At 42.4% G+C, this 26,741-nt stretch overlaps 1 protein-coding gene across 8 annotated transcripts in view; it reads left to right on the top strand.

The window, feature by feature from the left end:
- Positions 1-26,741, top strand: part of SUPT20H (SPT20 homolog, SAGA complex component) — a 155,709-nt gene that overhangs the window by 21,008 nt on the left and 107,960 nt on the right. For all 8 annotated transcript variants that reach the window (XM_077484157.1, XM_077484162.1, XM_077484159.1 and 5 more), the window contains exons 4-8: positions 13,341-13,399; positions 15,978-16,044; positions 19,806-19,932; positions 25,555-25,658; positions 25,902-26,018. In XM_077484157.1, the coding sequence (XP_077340283.1) occupies positions 13,341-13,399; positions 15,978-16,044; positions 19,806-19,932; positions 25,555-25,658; positions 25,902-26,018 (474 nt within the window). The remainder of the gene's footprint in view (positions 1-13,340; positions 13,400-15,977; positions 16,045-19,805; positions 19,933-25,554; positions 25,659-25,901; positions 26,019-26,741) is intronic.

The following is a 26,741-nucleotide window of genomic DNA, read 5'->3' as shown; positions in this document are numbered from 1 at the left end:
GTTTAAAAAACAAAACAGTAAAGTTAGCCCAATGTTTTTGCATAATGTGAAAGATAATGGTTACGCAGAGTAAATAGATACCTAACATGTCACCCTTCAAAATTGCACACGCTCGTGGAATGGCGCCAAACGTCGCTACTTAAAAATCCCCATAGATGACCCCGGCGGTCACGGATGCTCTCGAGTGCGCGCGAGAGCGGAATTCTGGGAGGCTGTTAATTAACGGCCTCTCAGACTTAACCACTTGCCGACCGCCGCACGACGATATACATCGGCAGAATGGCACGGGCAGGCATATTGGCGTATATATAAGTCCCTGCCTGCCCGCGGGTCGGGGGCCCGATCGGGCCCCCCCCCCGGTGCCTGCGGCGGTCGGCATTCGTTCGGGAGAGATCAGGGATGAGGGGACGGCCATTCATTCATGGCCACCCCCTCGCGATCGCTCCCGACGAATGAAAATCCTCGGTGACATCACTTCCTCTCCTGTATTGTAAACACAGGCAGAGGAAGTGATGTAATCTCTCCTCGTGTCGGTCTTTTTCGTCCCGGCACGGAGGAGAGAGGATCGGTGAGTTGCACCTAACACTACACTAACAGTAGAACACGCCAGGCACACTTTTCACCCCCCTGATCACCCCCCCAATCACCCCTGCCCCCCCAGTCACAGTGACACCAAGTGCATTTTTTATTATTATTTTTTTTTTTGCATTGGTGTCATTTGTGACTGTAATAACTGTTAGGGCAGTTAGGGTTAGCCCCCTTTAGCTCTAGGGTGCCCCCCTAACCCCCCCAATAAAGGTTTAACCCCGTGATCACCCCCCGTCGCCAGTGTCACTAATAAGCGATTTTTTTCTGATCGCTGTATTAGTGTCACAGGTGACGCTAGTTAGGCAGGTAAGTATTTAGGTTCGCCGCAGCTTTTTATAGCGTCAGGGACCCCCATATACTACCGCATAGCCCCCTGATTGCCCCCCAGTTAACCCTTTCACCAGTGATCACCATATAACTGTTACAGGTGACGCTGGTTGGTTAGTTATTTTTTTTTTTGTTTCAGGGCACCCGCCATTTATTACCTAATAAAGGTTTAACCCCCTGATCACCCGGCGGGTGATATAAGTTTGAGGGTCAGATAAGGCCTGCGTCGCCCCAGCGTCAGGTTAGTGCCAGTACCGCTAACACCCACGCGCAAAGCATACACCTCCCTTAGTAATATAGTATCTGATCAGATCTATATTAGCGTTGCCTTCATTTTAGGTTTCCCAAAACGCATTGTTAGCGGGATCAGCCCAGATACCCGCTAGCACCTGCGTTTAGCCCCTCCGCCAAGCCCAGCCCAGCCCACCCAAGTGCAGTATCGATCGATCACTGTCACTTACAAAACACAACACACATAACTGCAGCGTTCGCAGAGTCAGGCTTGATCCCTGCGATCGCTAACAGTTTTTTTTTGTAGCGTTTTGAAACAGTCGCTGACAGGCTAGGTGCTTTTTTACCTGTGAGTCTCACTAGTGTACCCCTAAATTTAGAGCCCAAAATGGCAAAGCGAAGGTACACTAGTGAAGAGGCCTACACGTTTCTGAGCATGACAGATAGTGAAGAGGACGTCACTCATCTGTCAGATTCAGGCTCAGAATACGATCCTGTAGAGGACAGCGGCTCCATGACAGATAGCTCTGACGACGGAGATGAGGCCGCTGCTAAGAACAGGTGTGCCCAATCCCGTATGTATTCTGTTGTTGAGGTGCAGGAACCGCAGGTCACTCGTATGGAGCAGAGACGTACTAGAGCCGCTCATCCTTCTGGTGAACTGGCAAGCACCAGCGGCCTAGTACACCCTGGACGTACATCCAGCACTGCAGTAACACGTGGTGACGTGGCGAGTCCCATAAGTGCAGTTCAAGCTGGCGAGGTGGCAAGCACAAGTAGTGTCCCGCTGCCACCAAGAAGAAGACAAAGACAGGCCCGTCGTACCCATAGTGCCCTTCCTGCAGAATTCGCCAATCCTATTTGGGTGCCCACATCTTCTGCAGAACCCGTACTTCCCCCATTCACTGGCCAACCTGGCATTAACGTGGAAACAGTTGATTTTAAGACACTTGACTTTTACTCACTGTTTTTCACCGAAGATCTCTATAGATCTATTGTGGACCAAACCAATTTGTACGCTGCTCAACACATCGCCACTATTCCCCAGTCCGCCCTTGCCAAACAATGGAAACCAGTTACGGTTTCCGAATTTAAAATCTTTCTGGGCCTCTCCCTCAACATGGGCATAACCAAAAAGAGTGAATTGCGGTCATATTGGTCCACTGACCCAATTCACCATATGCGCGTGTTCTCTGCTTCCATGTCCAGGGCACGATACGAGATGATTTTGCGGTTCATGCACTTCAGCGACAATGAACTCTGTCGTCCTCGTGGAGACCCTGAATACGATCGGCTCTACAAAATTCGGCCCCTCATAAACCACTTCAACCAACGTTTTGCAGACATGTTTACTCCCCATCAAGTTGTCTGCGTTGATGAGTCCCTGATTAAGTTTTCTGGTCGCTTGTCATTCAAACAATACGTCCCCAACAAGCGTTCCAGATACGGGGTCAAGATGTATAAGCTCTGTGACAGGGCCACAGGCTATACACGTAGTTTCATGGTTTATGAGGGTAGAGATAGTCACGTAGAGCCGGAGAACTGCCCTGATTACATAGGAAGCGCTGGCAAGATAGTGTGGGACATGGTGTCACCCTTATTCGGAAAGGGGTACCACTTGTACGTGGACAATTATTACACAAGCGTGCCACTGTTTAGTCACTTGTTTGATCAGCAGATTGGAGCATGTGGCACCGTGCGACCTAATCGCCGGGGCTTTCCCCAGCGGCTTGTAGAGTCCCCTCTTAGGCTGGGGGAGAGAGCCTGCTTGCGCAGTAATAATTTGCTCGCTATGAAGTGGAGGGATAATAAGAATGTTTTCGTTCTTACCTCCCTTCATGCAGACACGACGGTCCAAATTCCTACGGCGACTGGTATTGTGGAGAAACCCCTCTGTGTCCACAAATATAACCTTAACATGGGAGGGGTGGACCTCAATGACCAGTTGTTGGCGCCGTATCTAGTTGCCCGTAAGGCCAGACGCTGGTACAAAAAAGTGTCTGTTTATTTATTCCAATTGGCTATACTGAATGCTTATGTACTACACAAAGCTTCAGGACGGACTGGATCCTTCCTCAAATTCCAGGAGGATATCGTCAGAGCCCTTCTGTATCCAGGCGGTGCTCCACCTCACCTTCCCCTACCAGATGCAGTAAGCCGGCTGCATGAGAGGCATTATCTTTATGTCCTCCCGAGTACCCCTACCCAACGAGCCCCCCAAAGAAAATGTTGTGTCTGCAGAAAGCGCGGATTTAGGCGTGACACCCGTTATTGTTGTCCCCGCTGTCCTGACAATCCTGGTCTTTGCATTGGTGAATGTTTTGAACGCTACCATGAACTAGTTGAGTATTAGCGTAGGGTACAGCATTGCACAGGCTAGGCACACGTTCACAGGGTCTCCCAAGATGCCATCGCATTTTGAGAGACCCAAACCGCTGGAACCGTTACAACAGAAGTGTTAAAGTTACATAAAAAAGTGTTTAAAAAAAAAAAAAAAAAAAGTAAAAAAAACAAAAAACCAAAAAAAATATAAAATAAAAAAAACCAAAAATAGTTGTCGTTTTATTGTTCTCTCTCTCTCTCTATTGTTCTGCTCCTTTGTACTGTATTCTATTCTGCAATGTTTTATTGTTAACCATTTTTTGTTTTCAGGTACGCCATTCAGCTGTAGCGCGGATTTATTTATCTTGACAGCAACAGCGTTTGCTCCCACGATACGTAAAGCCACGACTCCAGCGCTGTCGGAGGTGATTTCACCACCACAGTTAAAAAAAGAGCATATATGCCGAAGCATGGGGGCATAAGGGGTGGAGGAGCGATCTGCTCCTACCTTTTGCGGGAGGATGCCCCCATGCTTCGGCATATATATATTTTAGGCACAGATTGTGTTAAATGTGTTATTTTTTGCGATTTTTTTTTTGTATTTGCTTTGCAGGTATGGTAAGTCCTACTGTTATACTGTAATGTTACTTTGTTTTATTGTTAACCATCATTTGCTTAGCAGGTACGCCATTCTGCTGCAGAGCGGATTTATTTATCTTGACAGCAACAGCGTTTGCTCCCATGATACATAAAGCCGCGACTCCAGCACTGTCGGGGGTGATTTCACCACCACAGTTAAAAAAGAGCATATATGCCGAAGCATGGGGGCATAAGGGGTGGAGGAGCGATCTGCTCCTACCTTTTGCGGGAGGATGCCCCCATGCTTCGGCATATATAAATGGTGCATGTATGCCCACCATTAGAAAGTGGGTGGATGAAGGGTGGTATCTAATGGTGGGCATACCCACCGATCAATATTTTTTTTTCGTTCAGCCCACAGGCTGCATGAAAAAAAAATTACAATATATGCCCAACCAGTTCCAGCAACATACTGGTATGTTGCGGGACTTTGAGTGCTTATACCAGAATGATGCCTGCAGGTTTAGGTATCATCTTGGTATCATTCTTTTCAGCCAGCGGTCGGCTTTTATGTAAAAGCAATCCTAGCGGCTAATTAGCCTCTAGACTACTTTTACAAGCAGTGGGAGGGAATGTCCCCCCCCCCCCCGCACCATCTTCCATGGTTTTCTCAGGCTCTCCTGTCCCAACAGGGAACCTGAGAATGCAGCCGGTGGTTCCGCCAGCTGACCATAGAGCTGATCAGAGACCAGAATGGCTCCAATCATCTCTATGGCCTAAGACACCGGAAGCTACAAACATTTCATGACTTAGATTTTGCGGGATGTAAACAGCGCCATTGGGAAATTGGGAAAGCATTTTATCACACCGATCTTGGTGTGGTCAGATGCTTTGAGGACAGAGGAGAGATCTAGGGTCTGATAGACCCTAATTTTAAAAAAAAAAGAGTACCTGTCACTATCTATTGCAATCATAGGGGATATTTACATTCCCTGAGATAACAATAAAAATCATAAAAAAATATATATAAATGAAAGGAACAGTTTAAAAATAAAATAAAAAAGCAAAATAAATAATAAAAAAAAAATTAATAAAAAAAAACACCCCTGTACCCCCCTGCTAAGGCGCAACGTGGAACGCAAGCGTTGGTCTGGTGGCATATGTAAACAGCAATTGCACCATGCATGTGAGGTATCACCACGAAGGTCAGATCGAGGGTACTAATTTTAGCAGTAGACCTCCTCCGTAAATCTAAAGTGGTCACCTGTAAAGGCATTTAAAGGCTTTTAAAAATGTACGTAGTTTGTCGCCGCTGCACGTTTCTGCGCAATTTTAAAGCATGTCATGTTTGGTATCCATGTACTCGGCCTAAGATCATATTTTTTATTTCATCAAACATTTGGGCAATATAGTGATTTTTAGTGCATTAAAATAAAAAAAAGTGTGTTTTTTCCCCAAAAAATGCGTTTGAAAAATCGCTGCGCAAATACCGTGTGAAAAAAAAAAATGAAACACCCACCATTTTAATCGGTAGGGCTTTTGCTTTAAAAAAACACTTCATGTTTTAGGGGTTCAAAGTAATTTTCTTGCAAAAAAAAATATTTTTTCATGTAAACAAAAAGTGTCAGAAAGGGCTTTTTCTTCAAGTGGTTAGAAGAGTGGGTGATGTGTGACATAAGCTTCTAAATGTTGTGCATAAAATGCCAGGACAGTTCAAAACCCCCCCAAATGACCCCATTTTAGAAAGTAGACACCTCAAGCTATTTGCTGAGAGGCAGGTTGAGTCCATGGAATATTTTATATTTTGACAAAAGTTGTGGAAAAAATACATTATTATTATTTTTTTTTTTTTTTTTGCACAAAGTTGTCATTAAATGATATATTGCTCAAACATGCCATGGTTATATGTAAAATTACACCCCAAAATACATTCTGTTGCTTCTCCTGAGTACGGGGATACCACAAGTGTGAGACCTTTTGGGAGCCTAACCGCGTACGGTACCCCAAAATCCAAGCACCACCTTCAGGATTTCTAAGGGTGTAAATTTTAGATTTCATTCCTCACTGCCTATCACAGTTTCGGAGGCCATGGAATGCCCAGATAGCACAAAATCCCCCCAAGTGACCCCATTTTGGAAAGGAGACACCCCAAGCTATTTGCCGAGAGGTATGGTTAGTATTTTGCAGACCTTCATTTTTGTCACAAAGTTTTGAAAATTGAAAAAAAGAAAAAAAATATACATAATTTTTTTTTTCTTCATTTTCAAAAACAAATGAGAGCTGCAAAATACTCACCATGCCTCTCGGCAAATAGCTTGGGGTGTCTACTTTCCAAAATGGGGTCATTTGGGGGGTTTTGTGCTATTTTGGCATTTTATGGCCTTCAAAACTGTGATAGGTAGTGAGGTGTAAAATCAAAAATTTACACCCTTAGAAATCCTGAAGGCGGTTCTTGGTTTTCGGGGCCCCGTACGCGACTAGGCTCCCAAAAAGTCCCACACATGTTTTATTTATTTTGGGGTGTCATTTCACATATGCCCCTGGCATGTGTGAGCAATATATCATTTAGTGACAACTTTGTGAAAAAAAAATAAAAAAAAATAAAAGTTTGTAATTTTCCCGCAACTTGTGGCAAAATATAAAATATTCCATGGACTCAACATGCCTCTCAGCAAATAGCTTGGGGTGTCTACTTTCTAAAATGGGGTCATTTGTGGGGGTTTTGTGCCATCTTGGCATTTTATGGCCTTCAAAACTGTGATAGGTAGTGAGGCGTGAAATCAAAAATGTACGCCCTTAGAAAGCCTGAAGGCGGTTCTTGGCTTTCGGGGCCCCGTACGCAGCTAGGCTCCCAAAAAATCCCACACATGTGGTATCCCCGTACTCAGGAGAAGCAGCAGAATTTATTTTGGGGTGTCATTTTACATATGCCCATGGCATGCGTGAGCAATATATCATTTAGTGACAACTTTGTGAAAAAAAAAAAAAGTTTGTAATTTTCCCGCAAGTTGCGGCAAAATATAAAATATTCCATGAACTCAACATGCCTCTCAGCAAATAGCTTGGGGTGTCTACTTTCTAAAATGGGGTCATTTGTGGGGGTTTTGTGCCATCTTGGCATTTTATGGCCTTCAAAACTGTAATAGGTAGTGAGGCGTGAAATCAAAAATTTACGCCCTTAGAAAGCCTGAAGGCGGTTCTTGGCTTTCGGGGCCCCGTACGCAGCTAGGCTCCCAAAAAGTCCCACATATGTGGTATCCCCGTACTCAGGAGAAGCAGCAGAATTTATTTTGGGGTGTCATTTCACATATGCCCATGGCATGCGTGAGCAATATATCATTTAGTGACAACTTTGTGAAAAAAAAATATAAAAAATAAAAAGTTTGTAATTTTTCCCGCAACTTGCGGCAAAATATAAAATATTCCATGGACTCAACATGCCTCTCAGCAAATAGCTTGGGGTGTCTACTTTCTAAAATGGGGTCATTTGGGGGGGTTTTGTGCCATCTTGGCATTTTATGGCCTTCAAAACTGTAATAGGTAGTGAGGCGTGAAATTAAAAATTTACGCCCTTAGAAAGCCTGAAGGCGGTGCTTGGTTTTCGGGGCCCCGTACGCGGCTAGGCTCCCAAAAAGTCCCACATATGTGGTATCCCCGTACTCAGGAGAAGCAGCAGAATTTATTTTGGGGTGTAATTTCACATATGCCCATAGCATGTGTGAGCAATATATCATTTAGTGACAACTTTGTGAAAAATTTATAAAGTTTGTAATTTTCCCGCAACTTGTGGCAAAATATAAAATATTCCATGGACTCAACATGCCTCTCAGCAAATAGCTTGGGGTGTCTACTTTCGAAAATTGGGTCATTTGTGGGGGTTTTGTGCCATCTTGGCATTTTATGGCCTTCAAAACTGTGATAGGTAGTGAGGAGTAAAATGACATATGTATGCCCTTAGAAATCCTGAAGGCGGTGCTTGGCTTTCGGGGCCCCGTACGCGGCTAGGCTTCCAAAAAGTCGACCACATGTGGTATCCCCGTACTCAGGAGAAGCAGCAGAATGTATTTTGGGGTACAATTCCACATATAACCATGGCATGTGTGAGCAATATATCATTTAGTGACAACTTTGTGTAAACAAAAAAAAAAAATTTTTTTTTTGTCATTATTCAATCGCTTGCGGCAAAAAAATAAAATATTCAATGGGCTCAACATGCCTCTTATCAATTTCCTTAGGGTGTCTACTTTCCAAAATGGGGTCATTTGGGGGGGTTTTGTACTGCCCTGCCATTTTAGCACCTCAAGAAATGAGATAGGCAGTCATAAACTAAAAGCTGCGTAAATTCCAGAAAACGTACCTTAGTTTGTAGATGTGACAACTTTTGCGCAAACCAATAAATATACAATTATTGACTTTTTTTTTACCAAAGACATGTGGCTGAATGCATTTTGGCCTAAATGTATGACTAAAATTGAGTTTATTGGATTTTTCTAATAACAAAAAGTAGAAAATATCATTTTTTTTCAAAATTTGCGGTCTTTTTACGTTTATATCGCAAAAAATAAAAATCGCAGAGTCAGTCAAATACCTTTTAAAAGAAAGCTCTATTTGTGGGAAGAAAAGGACGCAAATTTCGTTTGGGTACAACATTGCATGACCGCGCAATTACCAGTTAAAGCAGCGCAGTGCCAAAGTGTAAAAAGACCTCTGGTCATTTACCAGCAAAATGGTCCGGTCTGAAAGTGGTTAAACAACGGCCCTGCAGCCGTTAATCAGCTATGGGCCAATATTTAAGTGAACCTGTCACTTTGCTCTGCATAGGTGAAACACAGGTTTACTTTTAATGCTACCAAAAATGAACCTGTTGAGGACCAACTGTGTAGAAACGACCATCTTGCTTTTCTACATCATTGATTGTAGGAAAATCTCACCTGTCATTAAAGTGCTGGCTGTATTGAAGTCTGAAGTTATTCTGCAGTGGGTATAGAAAAGAATCACCCCCTTTTGGCTCATGTTTATTTAGGGGCAGAATGGCTCCCCTGTGCAAAACACCGTGCAGGTATGGGGTTCCTTTAAGAGCCACCAGAGGGTAGACCCGATGCATGAGCACCAGTACAAGGGTGCGTGTGTGTGTAAACGCACAAATCCCTGTGCTGTCAAAGGAGAGGAGACGAGACGAGATATGACGATTGTTCCTACTATGTAGGAACAGCGCTAGGTCTCCTCTCCTATCAGTCCTATCCCCATACAGTTAGAACACACTGAGGGAACACACATTTAACCCCTTAATCGCCCCCTAGTGTTAACCCGTTCCCTACCAGTGTAATTTACACAGTAATCGGTGTATTTTTATAGCACTGGTCGCTGTATAAGTGTCAATGGTCCCAAAAATGTGTCCAATCTGTCCATCGCAGTACCGCTAAAAAGTGCAGATATACGCCATTACTAGTAAAAAAAAAAATATTCAAAATTCCATAAATCTTTGCCATAGTTTGTAGACTCTAACTTTTGTGCAAACCAAAATCGATCAATATATGCTTATTGCGATTTTGATTAAAAAAAAAATAAATGTAGAAAAATATATATTGGCCTAAACTGATGAAGAAATTTTGTTTTGTTTTTAAACATTTTTGGGGATATTTTATTATAGCAAAAAGTAAAAAAAATAAAATAATAAAAAATAAATAAATAAAATATATATTTGTTTTTATAGCGCAAAAAATAAAAATCGCAGAGGTGATCAAATACCACCAAAATAAAGCTCTATTTGTGGGGGGGGGAAGAACGTCAATTTTGTTTGGGTGCAGTGTTGCATTACTGCGCAATTGTCAGGTAAAGCGATGCAGTGCCAAATTGTAAAAAGTGCTCTGGTCAGGAATGGGGTAAAATCTTCCGGGGCTGAAGTGGTTAAAATCGCAGTTTATTGCTTTGCAGCCTGAAATTAAGACACACTGTTTTCGTTTTTATCCAACTGTATTTACCCAGTGCAACTTATAACCTCCAATTGAAAGATGTAACACCAACGTGTCAGAAAAAACAATTAAAAATTCATAAACGGAATCACAGTGTTGGAAAATGGATCACCCCCTCCTAAAAATGGCTTGTAAACTCAATCAGGTGTAGCTAATCACCTCAATGGCACACAAAGCCATGCGAGGCCACCAAAGGAATCGGACAGTCTGGAGAATCTCTGAGACGGATGCTTTTACACACAATATGCTTGTATATTTTTACTGTCTTGTGAGTTGCCATTTGTCGTTTTAATTAGAACCATTGTTTTTATATGCTGCACTTAGTCTGGCAACCCTATGTTCCTGGTTTTACCTAGAGAGTTTACTGCTTCACTCTAAGGGTGCTGCCATCAAGCACATCTTCTGTCATGGATTTCCTCTGTGGACTAATTCTGACCATACACTATACGAAAAACCGTCTGAAATTCAGTCATTTGGCCAGTTTGTATTTCGGCCAGCTAATGGGCACAAAATTGAAAGTTTTATTATAAGAAAACAGCTTACAAAATTGAAAATATCCATGAGTATATTCATTCAGTACATTTAGCATGCGTAGTCATGAATTTTTAAGACAAGGGAGAGAGACGAACAGTAATAACACAACCATATACAATTCGATGGTTACTATGCTCTAGGAAGACCTTGGCTGTATAACATAGCGAGATAAATAATCTTGGTCGTTTATTTGGAAGCCTAGGTCAGTGCGTTGAGCTGCATATAAAGAAAAATAAAACAAAACCTAGGGGTGGAGGGGGGAAGGGAATGGAGAAGAGGTAAGGGGTGATGAAAAAAAAGATCCTTTGGTGAGAGAGCCCGTTGGGACGTTTTTGAGCCGAAAAAACGAAGGACAAGTTTGGAAATTTTCTGCTGATCGAACAATACATTTTTAAAGGTTTTTTTTTTAAAGGTTGACGTGCTTCCCGTCCGAACTGTTTGCACTAGGTATATGTAAAAAAACAAACAAAAAATTGATTAATTTATGTCCACTAAATGATTTATTTGTCATTACACGATGGCACTATTGTTTTCTCTCGCATGGATTTGGCCGATTTTTCGTATAGTGTATGGCCAGCATAAGACAATATACTCCATGATGTTTTAATCATTGTGAACAATTGTGTTCTAGTATTCCTCTATTTTGGCTTTATTTTTTATTGTCCTTTTTGTTGTCTGATTCAACTTATATTTATTTATAATGTTATTTAAGTTTTATGTGCCTAATACATCCATCTAGTGCCACTATACACTTTTTTTCTGAAGGAAAATGTGGAATGACTTGAAGACTGCAGTCCACAAACGGTCACCATCAAATTTAACTGTACTTGAGCAGTTCTGCAAAGAGAAGTGGGCAAATATTGCAAAGTCTAGATGTGCAAAGCTAGTAGAGACATATCCCAACAGAATAAAGGCTGTAATTTAAAGCCAAAGGTGGTTCAACAAAATTACTGACACAAGGAGGGTGATCCTTTTTCAACTAGGTGATTCTGTTTTTTTTTTTTTTTTTTTCTGACATGAGGTTATATCTTTCACTTGGATATTAGAAGTAAATAAAACAAAAACAGTGTCTGTCTTCAATTCAGGCTGCAAAGCAACAAAATGTGATTTTTATACCCATTGTATGAATGGACAACATTTAAGTTACAAGTTCAACAAACGTTTGTGCTAAAATACACCAAATAGTTCTGCTGCAAGTGTACTTAAGGGCTTGTGTACATGAGTGTTGCTGTCAAATGCTGGCCTTTTGCTTTTTTAACCACTTCAGATCCGCGCTATTGCCAAATGACGGCATTAGCGCGGACCTACATTTCCGGGACTACGTCTATTGACGTCATCCCGGTTACGAGCGGCCTGCGCGCCCCCTGAGGGGCGCGCGCGGCGCGCTCTGTGATCGGCGAGTCCGTGAGACTCGCCTGATCACCGATCCGTGTAAGGGGTCGATCCCGACCCCTTATCACGTGATCAGCTGTCAGCCAATGACAGCTGATCATGTGATAAAACGGAGCTGGTAATCGGCTAGTATTCCTCCTCGCGCTGACAGCGCGAGGAGAAAAAAAAAAAGCCGATCGCCGGCGGCCGTGTTCGGGACATCAGTCCCGATCACGGCCAGCAATTCAAGCGGACACCTGCCCCCTGCCAGTGCCCACCTGCCACCCGTAGTGCCATCCTGAAATAAAGTAAGTGCCCCCCTGTCAGTGCCACCCAGCAGTGCCCATAATGCCCACAGTGCCACCCAGCAGTGCCCACAGTGCCACCCAGCAGTGCCCACAGTGCCACCCAGCAGTGCCACCCACAGTGCCACCCAAAATCTGCCTCAAAGGTGCTGCACCCCAGTGCCGCCCATCAGTGCCCAGCAGTGCCGCCCATCAGTGCCCAGCAGTGCCACCTATCAGAGCCACCTATCAGAGCCACCTATCAGTGCCCATCCGTGCCACTTATCCGTGCCACCCATCCGTGCCATCTTATCTGTGCCCATCTTTGCCCATCAGTGCCGCCTTATCTGTGCCCATCGGTGCCGCCTTATCTGTGCCTATTAGTGCCGCCTTAACTATGCCTATCAGTGCCCACCAGTGCAGCCTATCAGTGCCCACCAATGCAGCCCATCAGTGCCCACCAATGCAGCCCATCAGTGCCCACCAATGCAGCCTATCAGTGCAGCCTAATCAGCGCACTTCAATGAAGGAGAAAAATGACCCGTTTGCAAAATTTTATAACAAACTATTAAAACATGATTTTTTTTTTTTTTGCATCTTTTTTTGTTTGTTTAGCAAAAAATAAAACTCCGAGCTGTAACTAAATACCACCAAAAGAAAGCTCTATTTGTGGGAAAAAAATGATAAAAATTTCATTTGGGTACAGTGTTGTATGCCCGCGTAATTGTCACTCAAAGTGCATCAGCGCTGAAAGCTGAAAATTGGTCTGGGACTGAGGGGGGTTTAAGTGCCCAGTAAGCAAGTGGTTAAACTTTGTGTTTTAGGTATATATATATATATATAATGAAAACAAGTGTGTGTATGCACATTTTAGAGTGGCCTTTTATTGTGTCCAGCCTAAGGCACACCTGTGCAATAATCATGCTGTCTAATGGTGGATGGATTATCTTGGCAAAGGAGAAGTGCTCACTAACAGATTTAGGATAATAGGCCTTTTGTGTACATAAAGTCGTAGATCTTTGCGTTCAGTTCATGATAAATGGGGGCAAACACAAAAGTGTTGTGTTTATAATTTTGTGTGTGTATATGTATATCATTTTTTATTTTTATGCTTCTTTTTCTGTTTTTACAGTATGTAATTGAAAGTGCCAGACAGAGACCTCCAAAACGCAAGCATTCATCAGGAGGAAGGTAATGTGTAATGAATTGCCATCACTTGGAGATCTAGGTTGTGATGTTAGTATTGTTCTGTTCTGTTGCAGCTGATAACTGTCGTTCACTGTGGCACCTCCTGTGTGTTTTTCTCTTTAAACTTAACTTGGTCCGCAAGGTTCCCAGGCTGAAAATGTACTTTCCTCTTACCTACCAGTTCTCAACTTCCTCCGTTTTTATTGCTGATTTCAGTTGCTCTTTCTGGAAATCTAATTATGCCTGTAAGGAAGCGACCTCAGACAAATTCCAATAGATAGCACATGCTACTGTGTAAGGGGCCCAGGTGTCAATACAGCGTCACCAATGTCATCGCTCCAGTGATAATCACAATCAGCTGGCTCTACAGTTTAGAATGCCCATACTGTGTATGTACATAGTTCAGTCTTGCCTCCCCCTCCCCCAACCCTTCCTTTTGTTGAAACAGATTACTTTAATGTCCTTGAAAACATGCATAGTCACAATATATACACAATATATGGCAAAGAGAGCCAATAGTTGTGGGAAACCGTCAATGACCGTATAAATCGGGAGGAGAAGGATTGATAAATGTCTCAAGTTAAGACAGACTCAAAATAGCTGCTGTAGCTTCAGCCAAAGCTTTCTTTGTCCATCAATGATTTTGTTCCAGAGTTGTGTATGAAAGAACAGATCCCCAGAATCCCCTTAGACATGCATGCTCAAGCAATCAACTAGTAGACTGCACACCTAAAATCTTAAGCACCCAGTGGCCAGCAGGGAGTTCCATGCATGCGCAAAGGTATCCCAGGCATGTGTTCTTATGGTGCTCCCCAGGCAGAGTCTCACTTATGGGAACCTGCCAGCCCCTTCCACCAAGCTTGGAGCGAGAATCCACAGACCGACCTAGTGATGACATGGGTTCTCAAAAACAAAGTTCTTTGATTTTAAAATTCTGGAATACATTTAAGTTGTGTCTAAATCGCCCTTTCCTCTGAAGCCTGATCTGCATTCGAATCAAGCTTCAGAGGCTACTGGCAGGCAGTAAGGAAGGGATGTGATGCCTATTTTTTTTTTTTTTAACCCCATTTTTGCTGTCAAATTTGCCGTATTTACATGCATTGCACACAGTTGTAAGATGTTTGCAGCACTTTCCTATTTGCTTGAGTGCATGGTGTTCGTTGGGCTTGTTGCCCATTGTTTTCTACATGGTGGGAAAAGTTTGCCACTGACCTGAAGCATTGCAACCACAGTACGTAAAAATCCCCTTCTGCTGCCAATTGCAACTTGGGGGAAGCAGTTGGTGGGCAGCAAATGCGTTGCTCAACCATGCACTTTTGTCAGCTCCAACTGAACGCCTAAATGAAGCCTTAATTATTTGTTGATCAGAGGGAAGGAGGAAACAAGGGGGTGTATTATGAGTACATTAAATATTACTTTTCTCTTTAGGCCTGGTTCACACTGATGCGATTTCAGATGCGACTTGGGTCACAATGAATTACATGACCATGGAAATGACATTGCTTCCAGTCATTGTGCTTGTTCCCAGAAATTCAGCATAGCTGTGATGCAACTTTGGGGAAGGGTCCAGTGCTATTTTAGCGGAATGCATTTAGATTTTGTGGTTCATAGACTTCAATGGAAATGTATCGAAACCGCATCTACATGCATTTTTCTGTGCGATTTTTGCATATTGTGACATCCTAACGGGCAGTAACTCATCCCTGCTGTCAGCAGGGAAGGTGCCGGCACCTGCTGGCATCCTAACACGTAGTTATCCCTGCCTTCAGTGGAGGTGTAGAATGTCAATTCTAGAGCCGACATTAATAAAAGGCATGCGGGTCCCCTCCAACCCATACCAAATCCTTTGGGTCTCGATTGGGTTTGAAGTAGACCCCATGGCAAAAAAATGCAAGTGTTAAATGGTGGGGGGGGGGGAGGATGTGTTTCGCAGGTGTTTTTTATTTTTGTATTGTGAATGCTGGCAGGTGACATTCATTGTGAGTGACAATTTTTATTTTAATAATGGACTTGTTATAAACTCTTTTTTTTTTTTTTTTTTTTTTTCTTTCTTTTTACTTTTGACATTTTTTGGTGAATGAGTAAGGCTGGGACCAAGGGGCTTCCAAATTCGGATCGCCCACCTTCACCCCCCCACAACCACCAGGCCAGGGTTGTGGAATGGAGCACTTAGCTCAAATTTGCTAACTCCTCTCGCTTCCAGTTCATTCAGAACACAATAGCACAGCAATGGAGATTGCTGCAGTAACATTTCTTGTGTTAGTACAGCGATCTGTCGTTTTTTTTTTTTAGTACAGCCCACTGGATTTGACGACAACATAGTGTGTACCAGGCTTTAGATTTGTAGAACACCTAACATGTTCACCAAGGTATTGTTTTACCAAACATTCCTGTTTAATGTGAAGTTATTGACCTTTCACCTGGGATATTTAGAAATGGCCCAATACATAAACCAGTTAATAGTATAGTAAACAGCCTGGAATGTCTAATGTCAAGTACAAAGCAAGGCATACAATATGTGTTTAAAAGAACACAGACATCTGCAAATTGTCCTTACAGCCTATATTCATTTCTTTTGTAGGAAATCGGTGTTCCATAAGCTGTATGACTTGTACATAGAAGAATGTGAAAAGGAACCGGAAGTTAAGGTACGCTTGGCTGTCATCCCCAGACTTGGTGGATTTGAAAAATTGAAATGAAACAGTTCTCTTTGGTAACGTGTTAAACAAAACAGACCCCGTAATGAGTTTAAAATAGAGAAGAAGTCATCTCTCTGTTATTGAAAGCATAGTTTCCCCTTATTATGCCGACTGGTGCAAGGTGTCGGTATTGTTTCTGTTAGAGAGCTCTTTCCCCGAGTCTAGTTTAGAAGACTGGAAACATCCCTGTGCTGAGTTTGCTGCATGATCTACCGCTAATGTTTTAAATATGATTTCATCTTTTCTCAGTGTCAGGTTAACCTCCAGCTCATTCTCGTACAGACGTTTTTTGGCTGGAAACTATTACCCCCGCTGCTTCCCAGTATTCATTTATTTAATATTTAGGCATTTATTTTATTCTCTCCCATGTAGTGCTGGTGAGTGTAGTGGAGCACATATGGAACCATTTAGTAGTCTTTGTAGACATGCAGTGACCTCATGGCTCCAAACGGCCACAGGTGGTCCCCGACTCATTTTTTTTTTTTTTTTTTTTACTACTTGTGGCACGGGCTCGCTGTAGATGTTTGCAGCACGGAAAAATCAATTATTGTTTTTACATATGACATAGCTAAATGCATAGTAGGAAATTTTGGAATGTAGTTCTATTAGATTGTGTAATTTTGACACATAGATTTCGACACTTTTTTTTTTTTTTTTTTTAAGGACAGTTCATTAGGCTCTTTGTAAAGAGGTGCCAATGCTTTTATTGCATCACGTTTTTAAGCTGATAGTATTTCCAGCGCTAGTGTCGTAATTTATCATGGTGATTGGTTTAATTTCTCACCTGAGGTTTAGGATTAATGCTTAGGTTCTGGTTAAAGGTTAACTCTAAAGCCCCATACACACTTAGTTTTTCTGCTGAGTTTTTCCTTCAGATTTACCAAAACCATATAATATGAGGTCTAACCTTAGGAGTTTCATGTGTATGCAATCAGGCAGGGCCTTGCACTACATGGTTTTGGTAAATCTGAAGACAAAAATCAGCAGAAAAACTGATGGTGTGTATGGAGCTTAAGAGGTCAGGATCTGGTTAAAGCTAATCTATCACTATTTCAGATGTTTCAGACTAGGCATACGGTATATGGCTCCATCAAAAAAAGTTATATATAAGATTGTATTCAAATTTGACACAATTTAGTCCTCCTACTCACTGGACGCTTTTTCAGCTGCTTTTAAACCAATGCGTTTTTTTTGGTGCTTTTTGTTCACATCTATGCTTTTGTCAGCCGCTGCGCTTTTGGAAAGCGTCAGGGACTTTTTTTATTTTTAAACGCAAAACCGTGCTTTTTTGTTTCAATAGACTTCAGTGGAGATGCTACAGAAAAGTAGACACGTTTTGCATTTTTTAATTTGCCCTACAACAAATTGGCCAAAAATGAGCAATAAAATCATGTGAGCATCAAAAAGCATCAAAAAGCACTGCAGGAAAGGATCAAAAGCAAACTGCATAGGGGTAAACCAGGCGTTAGGGGCATCTGTTGTTCTTTTTCCCATCTCTAAACTCCCCTGCATGTAGGGCTGGGGAAAAATGTATTTAAATCTTGAATCGAGTTGAAAGGTTTTAGGTGAGGCCGCGGCTTCGGCCTAGTCCACGAGGCCGGATGCCGAAGCTGCGGTCTCGCCTAAAAAAATCCTGCCTGCAGCTCCCAGGACCAGCGCGGTGCGAGCGCCGGTCCTGGGGAGCTGCAGGCAGGAGTTTTTAGATGAGGGTGCAGCTTCGGCCTAGTCTGCAGCATCCGGCCTCACAGACTAGGCCATGGCGCGGTGTCCATAAACTTGATTCGAATCGTGAATCGAGTGTGTTTGGGTTTTTTTTGTTTTGTTTTTTATCACAGATTTTATCACACTCACTGTGGTCATTCATAACTGAAGCATCTTAAACCTTGCTTCGGGGGGGGGGGTTATACAGTGACCTTTTTCCTATTTTCCTAAGCTTTCCTATTTAGATAGGCCTTGCTGGTTGGCTTCTTTATAAAAAGAGTGGCGAACCACGGGGATCTTTGATTTTTTGTTTTTCTCAGGTACAGCTACCTCTGAAGAGTTGCCTGCCCCTGACTTAAAGTGTCACTGTTTAGAGGTGTTTTAGAGAAGAAATTCAGCTGCAATTAAAAGGTGTCTCACCCAAACTCCCTCTCTATGCTTATGCCCCGTACACCCGATCAGAAATTCTGCCAGCAAAAGTCTGATTAGAGCTTTTGGTCGGAAAATATGACCGTGTGTATGCTCCATTGGACGATTGCTGGTCGAATTTCGGCCAGCCAAAGATTGAGCTAAGGGTTCACACATGTGCTTTGCGAATTGAAGGTCCTGTTTCAATGCAAGGATAAAAATCAGTTGTTCAGAGGTTCCTCTGCGTTTTAGTTGTGGATCAGTGAGCAGGGAGAGGGGGGAGGTGTAGTGAGGAGAAGGAGAGAATTTGTGTTCCGAACGGAATGCATCTGCGAATCAGATGCGTTCCCATACAAGATAATGGCTTGTAATTCGCACCGCAATGCCCAGAAAATGCACATGTTTTTTGTGCAATGCGCAGTGCAAATGCAACGCACATATGTGAACCAGATGCATTCAAATGAATGTATTTTAAAATGTCCTGCGAATTGGATGCGCTGTAAGCCACATCTAATTTTCATAGGTGGGAATGGGGGCTGAGAGCAGGTTCTCAATTTTTTGGGTCGGAAAAAGTTCAGATCGTCTGCACAAATTCGGACGCGCAAAATTCCTACGCACGCTCGGAAACAATTCGACACATGCTCGGTAGCATTGAACTTCATTTTCTCGGCTCGTCATAGTGTTGTACGTCACAGCGTTTTTGCCAGTCGATCGTTCAGAGAGCTTTTGTGTTATCATGTGTATGCAAGCCAAGCTTGAGCGGAGTTCCGTCGGAAAAAACTTGGATGGTTGGATGAAAATCCGCTCGTGTGTACGGGGCATTAGTCATTTGCTGATGATTGCAAGCTAAAGAAATCAGCCAAGCAGATGCGCTCCATTTCACAACAAACCTTTTTTTGTGTCTGTGTAATTAAAGGATAAGTCCACCCTAACACTAAAATCGCTACATCTACAGACATCCACGATCTAACAAGTAACCTATCTCGCCCTGTAAAGGGTGGACTTGTCCTTTAATTTCACAGACACAAAAAAGGTTTGTTGTGAAATGGAGCGCATCTGCTTGGCTGATTTTTGTAGATGTAGCAATTTTAGTGTTGGGGTGGACTTAGCCTTTAATAGTCATAATGCAGAGTTTTTATATTTGTTTTTACATTTTCCATGGAGTCAGATGTCCTTTGGTTTCAGATATGACTATAGTATATTTGAAGTCTTTTACCTGTATGAAATCCTTGACCTGTTGGAATGCATTTAACCCAATTCTCAGAATTCAGTTGTCTGTTTTTATTTTTTTACATCTCATGTTACTTGTTAGAAAATATGGCAAAATGATTAGCAAAGTATGGTAGTTGATTATAGCATAGGTATAGCATATTCGTATAGCTGCAGGAACAAAACATATTTTTTTGCAGACCGTTTAGTTTCTGTAAATCAGATTGTTGTCTGTAGAGGGATGAGGGCCGGAATAAGCTGATTTGGTTATATAACCTCAATAAGGACAGTCCCAGGATTATGTGATCCTTAGGGTTCTGCTTATCTGGGCATCTAATTCTGGAAAGTAAATGCAAAATTTTACAATGGTTACATGATCTTTTCTTTCACAGAAGCTAAGACGAAATGTGAATCTTCTAGAAAAGCTGGTAATGCAAGAGACCCTGTCCTGTTTGGTGGTCAATCTATATCCTGGAAATGACGGCTACTCGCTGATGCTTCGAGGCAAGAATGGATCAGGTAAAGGTTTTCTTTTTACTAGGATATTGCAGCTTCTATTAGTACGTGTTTCCCAATTTCAACCTTCAAACACCACAAAAGGTGCATGTGGTATGAACACCTACAGTTAGGAATATGAGCATTCTACAAAGTTGCTTTATTACCTTTTTAGTGGAAGTGTTTTATACTTTGTAATTCTTCAATGGAAAACTTAAATTTTTTCATAGTCCTGAGACAAATGCATCGTTGCATTTTAAGTGTAAGTTCACCTTTAAGTTCACCCCCCCCCCCGGACCTGGACCTGGACCACGGCAAACTCCGGTTCTAAGCCGCAGTATATCCGCGTGGGGAGTCCGGGGCTTAGAAATCCCCTTGGCATCCACGCATCTTCTCCATAGCTGACAGGACGGGTTATGCAGCTACTGATTCATCGGCGCTGACCATGTGATGGCGCTGACCAATTAGAATTCTCCACAGGTCCCTCTCCTGACGAGGTATGTTTTGGACATTGAGCTCAGGGGATTTCTAAGCACTGGACTCCTGGCACGGATATACCACGGCTTAGAACAGGATATTGCTGTGGTCCAGGTCAGCAGGACCCTTTTCTGTAAAGGTGAACTTACCCTTTAAAGAGCTGTGTCATCTAACCACTAAAGAGGAAAACTTAAAGTGTAATTTCACTCTCAATCATCTTTGACTAAACTGTTTTTTTGAGTTGAGGGTAGATGGATTCCAGGCAGTAAATACTATATGAATCATCTGCCTTTACTCGAGATGCCCATAACCAGAAATGATGGGGGGGGGGGGGGGGGGCTGTTTTTCAAAGTGATTTCTCAACAAAATAAAGCAGACATGGATGGATGAGGGAGTTTGGTTTAAATATTAAAAATGAATTAAATGGCCCTTTTTGATTTGTTTTCCTCAGATGCAGTGAAGTTCCGCTTTAACAAAATAAACTTAGGTGATAGTTAAGCTGGCCAGGCATAGATGATTTGGGCTACTTAAAGTGGTTGTAAACCCTTACAACACACTTTGACCTACAGGTAAGCCTAGATAAAGGCTTACCTGTAGGTCCAAGAAATATCTCCTAAACCTACACGGTTTAGGAGCTATTTGCCGAAAGACAGGCACCGCTGTCTACAGGGCATGCGCGATGCATAGTAGTCCATAATGCTTTACCTTTGCAGGAAATTAAAGAGGAAGTAAACTCATCAGGGTTTACTTCCTCTTTAAAGGGGTTGTAAAGGCAGAAGGTTTTTTTTTTTTATCTTAATGCATTTTATACATTAAGATAAAAGGCCTTTTGTGTGCAGGAGCCCTACTGACAACTACCTGAGGTCCCTCCCTGTCCAGCGATGTCCACGAGTATGTCAGTCGTCTGAGATTCTTCCTCCTGTTTGGCTGAGACACAGCAGCCGCGCAATTGCCTCTCACTGCTGTCTATCAGGGGAGAGAGCGAGCAGAGCCGGGTCGGGGCTCCGTAACTGAATGGACACGGGGAGCTGTGACTTGGCTTGGGTGCCCCCATAACAAGCTGCTTGCTGTGGAGGCACTGAACATAAGAGAGAGGCCAGGAGCACAGAAGAGGGACCCGAGAAGAGGAGGAGGAGGAAGAGCCAGGCTGCTCTGTGCAGTGGATTTGCACAGAGCAGCCTGGCTCCTCCTCTTCTTGGGTCCCTCTTCCAGTAAGTATAATGTGTTTATTTTTATAAGAAAAAAACTTGACTTTACAATCACTTCAACACATCTCTCAGCTGTAATAGGCCCATTCTTAATGAACTTGGCTATCTATAGTGATGGCTATGACCAACTACCATGATGTGTGAAGGGCTGTTTATAATTGGATTAGAGAGAAAACACTCTGGTAGATATTAATCCCTGTGTGGGGTCAGTCTAATCCACATAACATTCTTCGACCACTTTGCTTTGCTGCTGACTAGACCCCCTACATTCCCGTAAAATGTTTTTGTTACCTTTAACGTAACCTCCTTTTATTTCTGGTAGTATGTATGAAATGTAGGCACCTAGAAGTGTGCCAGGAAGCGCCAAAAAAGACGACTAAAATCTTAGAATGTAAAAAGCACACATTGTGCAACCATAGAGCAGCAACATATGTGCCAATACCAAAATATGTTTTGGGATCCCTGAATTGGGGATAAATAATAAGAATTAAATTGCATTAACTACAAAATACATTAACCACTTCAATACCGGGCCATAGTCAAATGACGCCCACAGATGGGATCTCGTCCTATGACGTCCTCTGTATTTCGCCGAGGGCCCGCAGTGCAGCAAAAGTGGGGGATGAGCTGTGTCCCTCAGACACAGCCCATCCCCTATCCGTGTGATCGGCATCACCGATCCACGTGACCGGCCGTGTCCAATCACAGCCGGTCACATGTACTGTCTACAGTGGTGTGAAAAAGTGTTTGCCCCCTTCCTCATTTCCTGTTCCTTTGCATGTTTGTCACACTTAAGTGTTTCGGAACATCAAACCAATTTAAACAATAGTCAAGGACAACACAAGTAAACACAAAATGCAATTTGTAAATGAAGGTGTTTATTATTAAAGGTGAAAAAAAAATACAAACCATCATGGCCCTGTGTGAAAAAGTGATTGCCCCCCTTGTTAAAACATACTATAACTGTGGTTGTCCACACCTGAGTTCAATTTCTCTAGCCACACCCAGGCCTGATTATTGCCACACCTGTTCACAATCAAGGCATCACTTAAATAGGAGCTGCTTGACACAGTAAGGTCCACCAGAAGATCCTTAAAAGCTACACATCATGTCGAGACCCAAAGAAATTCAGGAACAATTGAGAGAGAAAGTAATTGAGATCTATCAGTCTGGAAAGGGTTATAAAGCCATTTCCAAAGCTTTGGGAATCCAGCGAACCACAGTTAGAGCCATTATCCACAAATGGCGAAGACATGGAACAGTGGTGAACCTTCCCAGGAGTGGCCGGCCGCCCAAAATTACCCCAAGAGCGCAGCGACGACTCATCCAAGAGGTCACAAAAGACCCCACAACAACGTCCAAGGAACTGCAGGCCTCACTTGCCTCAGTTAAGGTCAGTGTTCATGCCTCCACCATCAGGAAAAGACTGGGCAAAAATGGCCTGCATGGCAGAGTTCCAAGGAGAAAACCACTGCTGAGCAAAAAGAACATCAAAGCTCGTCTCAATTTCTCCACAACACATCTTGATGATCCCCAAGACTTTTGGGACAACATTCTGTGGACCGATGAGACAAAAGTGGAACTCTTTGGAAGGTGTGTGTCCAAGTATATCTGGCGTAGAAGGAACACTGCATTTCATAAAAAGAACATTATACCAACAGTAAAATATGGTGGTGGTAGTGTGATGGTCTGGGGCTGTTTTGCTGCTTCAGGACCTGGAAGACTTGCCGTGATAAAAGGAACTATGAATTCTGCTGTCTACCAAGAGATCCTGAAGGAGAATGTCCGACCATCTGTTCGTGTACTCAAGCTGAAACGAACTTGGGTTCTGCAGCAGGACAATGATCCTAAACACACCAGCAAGTCCACCACCGAATGGCTGAAGAAAAACAAAATGAAGACTTTGGAGTGGCCTAGCCGAAGTCCTGACCTGAATCCTATTGAGATGTTGTGGTATGACCTTAAAAAGGCCGTTCATGCTCGAAAACCCTCTAATGTAACTGAATTAGGACAATTCTGCAAAGATGAGTGGGCCAAAATTCCTCCAGGACGCTGTAAAAGCCTCATTGCACGTTATCGCAAACGCTTGGTTGCAGTTGTTGCTGCTAAGGGTGGCCCAACCAGTTATTAGGTTTAGGGGGCAATCACTTTTTCACACAGGGCCATGATGGTTTGGATTTTTTTTCACCTTTAATAATAAACACCTTCATTTACAAATTGCATTTTGTGTTTACTTGTGTTGTCCTTGACTATTGTTTAAATTGGTTTGATGTTCCGAAACACTTAAGTGTGACAAACATGCAAAGGAACAGGAAATGAGGAAGGGGGCAAACACTTTTTCACACCACTGTACATTCACGGTGCTCGTGCACGCCCCATCGATCAGGGATGCGGCTTGTCACCCTGACACAGCCCAACCCCGATCATCGCAGTAAAGAGCCAGTGAAATTGGCTCTTTACCACGTGACCGGCTGTGTCCAATCACAGCCGGTCCCAGAATGTCGATAAACCGTGGTAACAAGCTGATACCGGGTTCTCCTCCTCACACACCGATCGTGTGTGAGAAGGAGATTGCGGTAACATCTTGTTACCGCTTAGTGTACACACCAACACACACTGATTACCCCCCCCCCCAATAAAGAGGACCTGTCCTCACCCGTCGCCAGCCCATCTGAGTACCCGAGTAACCGTCACCAGCCCATCGGAGTAACCGAGTACCTATTTGCAGCCCATGCCTCATAGAATACACGTTGGAGTGTTTGCTTTCCAAAATGGGGTAATTTTTGGGGGTAATTCCATTGCCCTGGTGCTCCAGGACCTTCACAAATGTAATGGGTTGTTAGAAAATTGGAGGTGTCATTTATGCTCCTAGATCCCCTGACGGTGCTCCCTGCATGTTGGACCTCTCTGTGTGGCCAGGCTTTGTAAAAGTCCCACACGTGGTATCGCCATACTCGGGAGGAGTTTCAAAATGTATTTTGGGATGTAATTGGAAGTATACATATAGTGTGTGTGTGAGAAATAACTTGTTGTTATGACAATTTTGTAAAAAACAAAACAAAAATTCTTATTTTTTCCCAAGAATTGTGCAAAAAATTACAACTTCAAAAAACTCACCATGCCTCTTACTAAATACCTTGGACTGCCTACCTTTCAAAAAGGGGTCATTTGGGGGGGTATTTGTACTTTCATGACATTTCAGAGCCTCAAGAAATGAGATAGGCCATTGATAGGTGATCAATTTTCAATGATTTGCACCATAGCTTGACATGTAGCAGTATAAATTTTGGCCCGAATTTATGAACAAAAATTACTTATTTGCAAAATTCTATCATAGAAACTAAAAAAAAAGGTGTTTTTGTTTTTTGTTTTTTTTTTTCAAGATTTTCGCCATTTTTTCACTTATCTCGCAAAAAAATAAAAATCCCAGTGTTGATTAAATACCACCAAAAGAAAGCTCTATTGGTATGAAATTTTTTTTTTTTTTTTTTTTTTTTTAACCAGTTGGCAAATTAAGGCATTGTATGTGCTATAAAGGTGTAAAAAATCATTTTGACATGAAATGTGGTAAAAGGTTACTTTTGAGTAAACCGTTGCATATCAAAGTTTAAAGAGATCTTGGCTTGCCAACTTTAAAAATTACAGGTTAAGCACAGAAATAACACGTTTTTTTTTTCTTCTTCACATCAATGCGCTTTTTTTAATTTGCTACAAAATCTGACTACTTCTGAAATAGTCAATTCCCTTGTCTACTGTCTATATCAAAACACCTCCTCTGCATCTTTCATCACCTTCCTACATATACCTATTTATGTAACTGTTGTTGGACAAGTGAAGGGAATTACCTGTCACTTGACCTCACATTTAAGATGGAGGCGCCCAGCACCAGTCTCGGGGCTTTGGATGTTAAGTCTGTTTTAGATTGTCTATCAAAAATGTTTTTTTTTTATTTTTTATCCAGACTCCGAAACCATCCGATTGCCTTATGAAGAAGGAGAGCTCTTGGAGTATCTGGATGCCGAGGAGTTGCCTCCCATTTTAGTAGACCTTCTAGAAAAGTCTCAGGTGTGTAAAATATAAGGCCATTAGTATCATATGAAAAGAAACCTGTTGTGAGAAATAAGAAGGCTGCCATTGGTGATTTCCCTTATGAAAATACTGTTTTGATAATATGAAGATCATCAACCCTTTTCTTGTTAGTGATTTACTGTATATCGCTTAATAATGTTTAACGTCACTGCTTTGTTTTGTGGATGAAACTCTTTTGCTCTCATAAGTTAAAACATCTTGCATTTCTATAATGTTCAGGTGAATATCTTCCACTGTGGCTGTGTCATCGCTGAAATTCGGGACTATCGTCAGTCTGGCAATTTAAAATCACCAACTTATCAAACTAGACATGTTCTTTTACGGCCAACAATGCAGGTGAGAGAGATAATGAGTCTTCGATGCTTCACTGGCCACCTCCTAGGTTTTTTTACAAATTGTATATTCATGGAAGGCGCACGTGGCCTACATATTTAACTTTATAGCGCAACACTAATTTTTCACCCAGCATGCGCTGACAAATCCCTATCTACAGTAGTTGTCAACAAAGCCAGATTTATCAGTCTCACTGTGGCTGAGGATAAGAGAAAATTGATGGTAAGACATAGTGACTGATAAATGTTGGAAGATCTTGATGGGGCGTTTCAGCTTTGGAACATATCAGAATTTTTGCATCCAAGTATGCATACTGTTGCTCTAACATTCTTTAACACGATCTGTGCAATATGTGCTGAATCAAAAAGTGACTTCTGCATGGATGCTATTCATATGTGGTATGCAAAGTCTCAACGGCCTTGTTTATAAAGTATTATGTGACCTATGAAAACTCAGAACCACCTCTTGTTGGCATTGGCTAAATAAATGATTAGATGCTTTTCAAGGTAAAACTGTACACGATCATCTGGAGGAAAAGAGATTTAACCTCCAAATACAGGGTGGTGTCTTCATAGTAAGAGCTGTGGAATAGTCTCCCTCAAGAGCTGGTTCTATCCAGCTCAGTAGATGGTTTTCCAAAGCCATGGATTGTTTCCTAAATGTACATAATATAACTGGATACTAATATTTGTAGGTAATGTTGATCCAGGGGATATCTGATTGTGT

This window comes from Lithobates pipiens, unplaced genomic scaffold, assembly GCF_037356315.1.
Source record: "Lithobates pipiens isolate NorthernLeopardFrog02 unplaced genomic scaffold, aLitPip1_a1.2 Scaffold_16, whole genome shotgun sequence".
Classification (NCBI taxonomy): domain Eukaryota; kingdom Metazoa; phylum Chordata; class Amphibia; order Anura; family Ranidae; genus Lithobates; species Lithobates pipiens.
The sequence above is the reverse complement of the archived record's forward strand: the minus strand, read 5'-3'. Positions and strand labels throughout refer to the sequence as shown.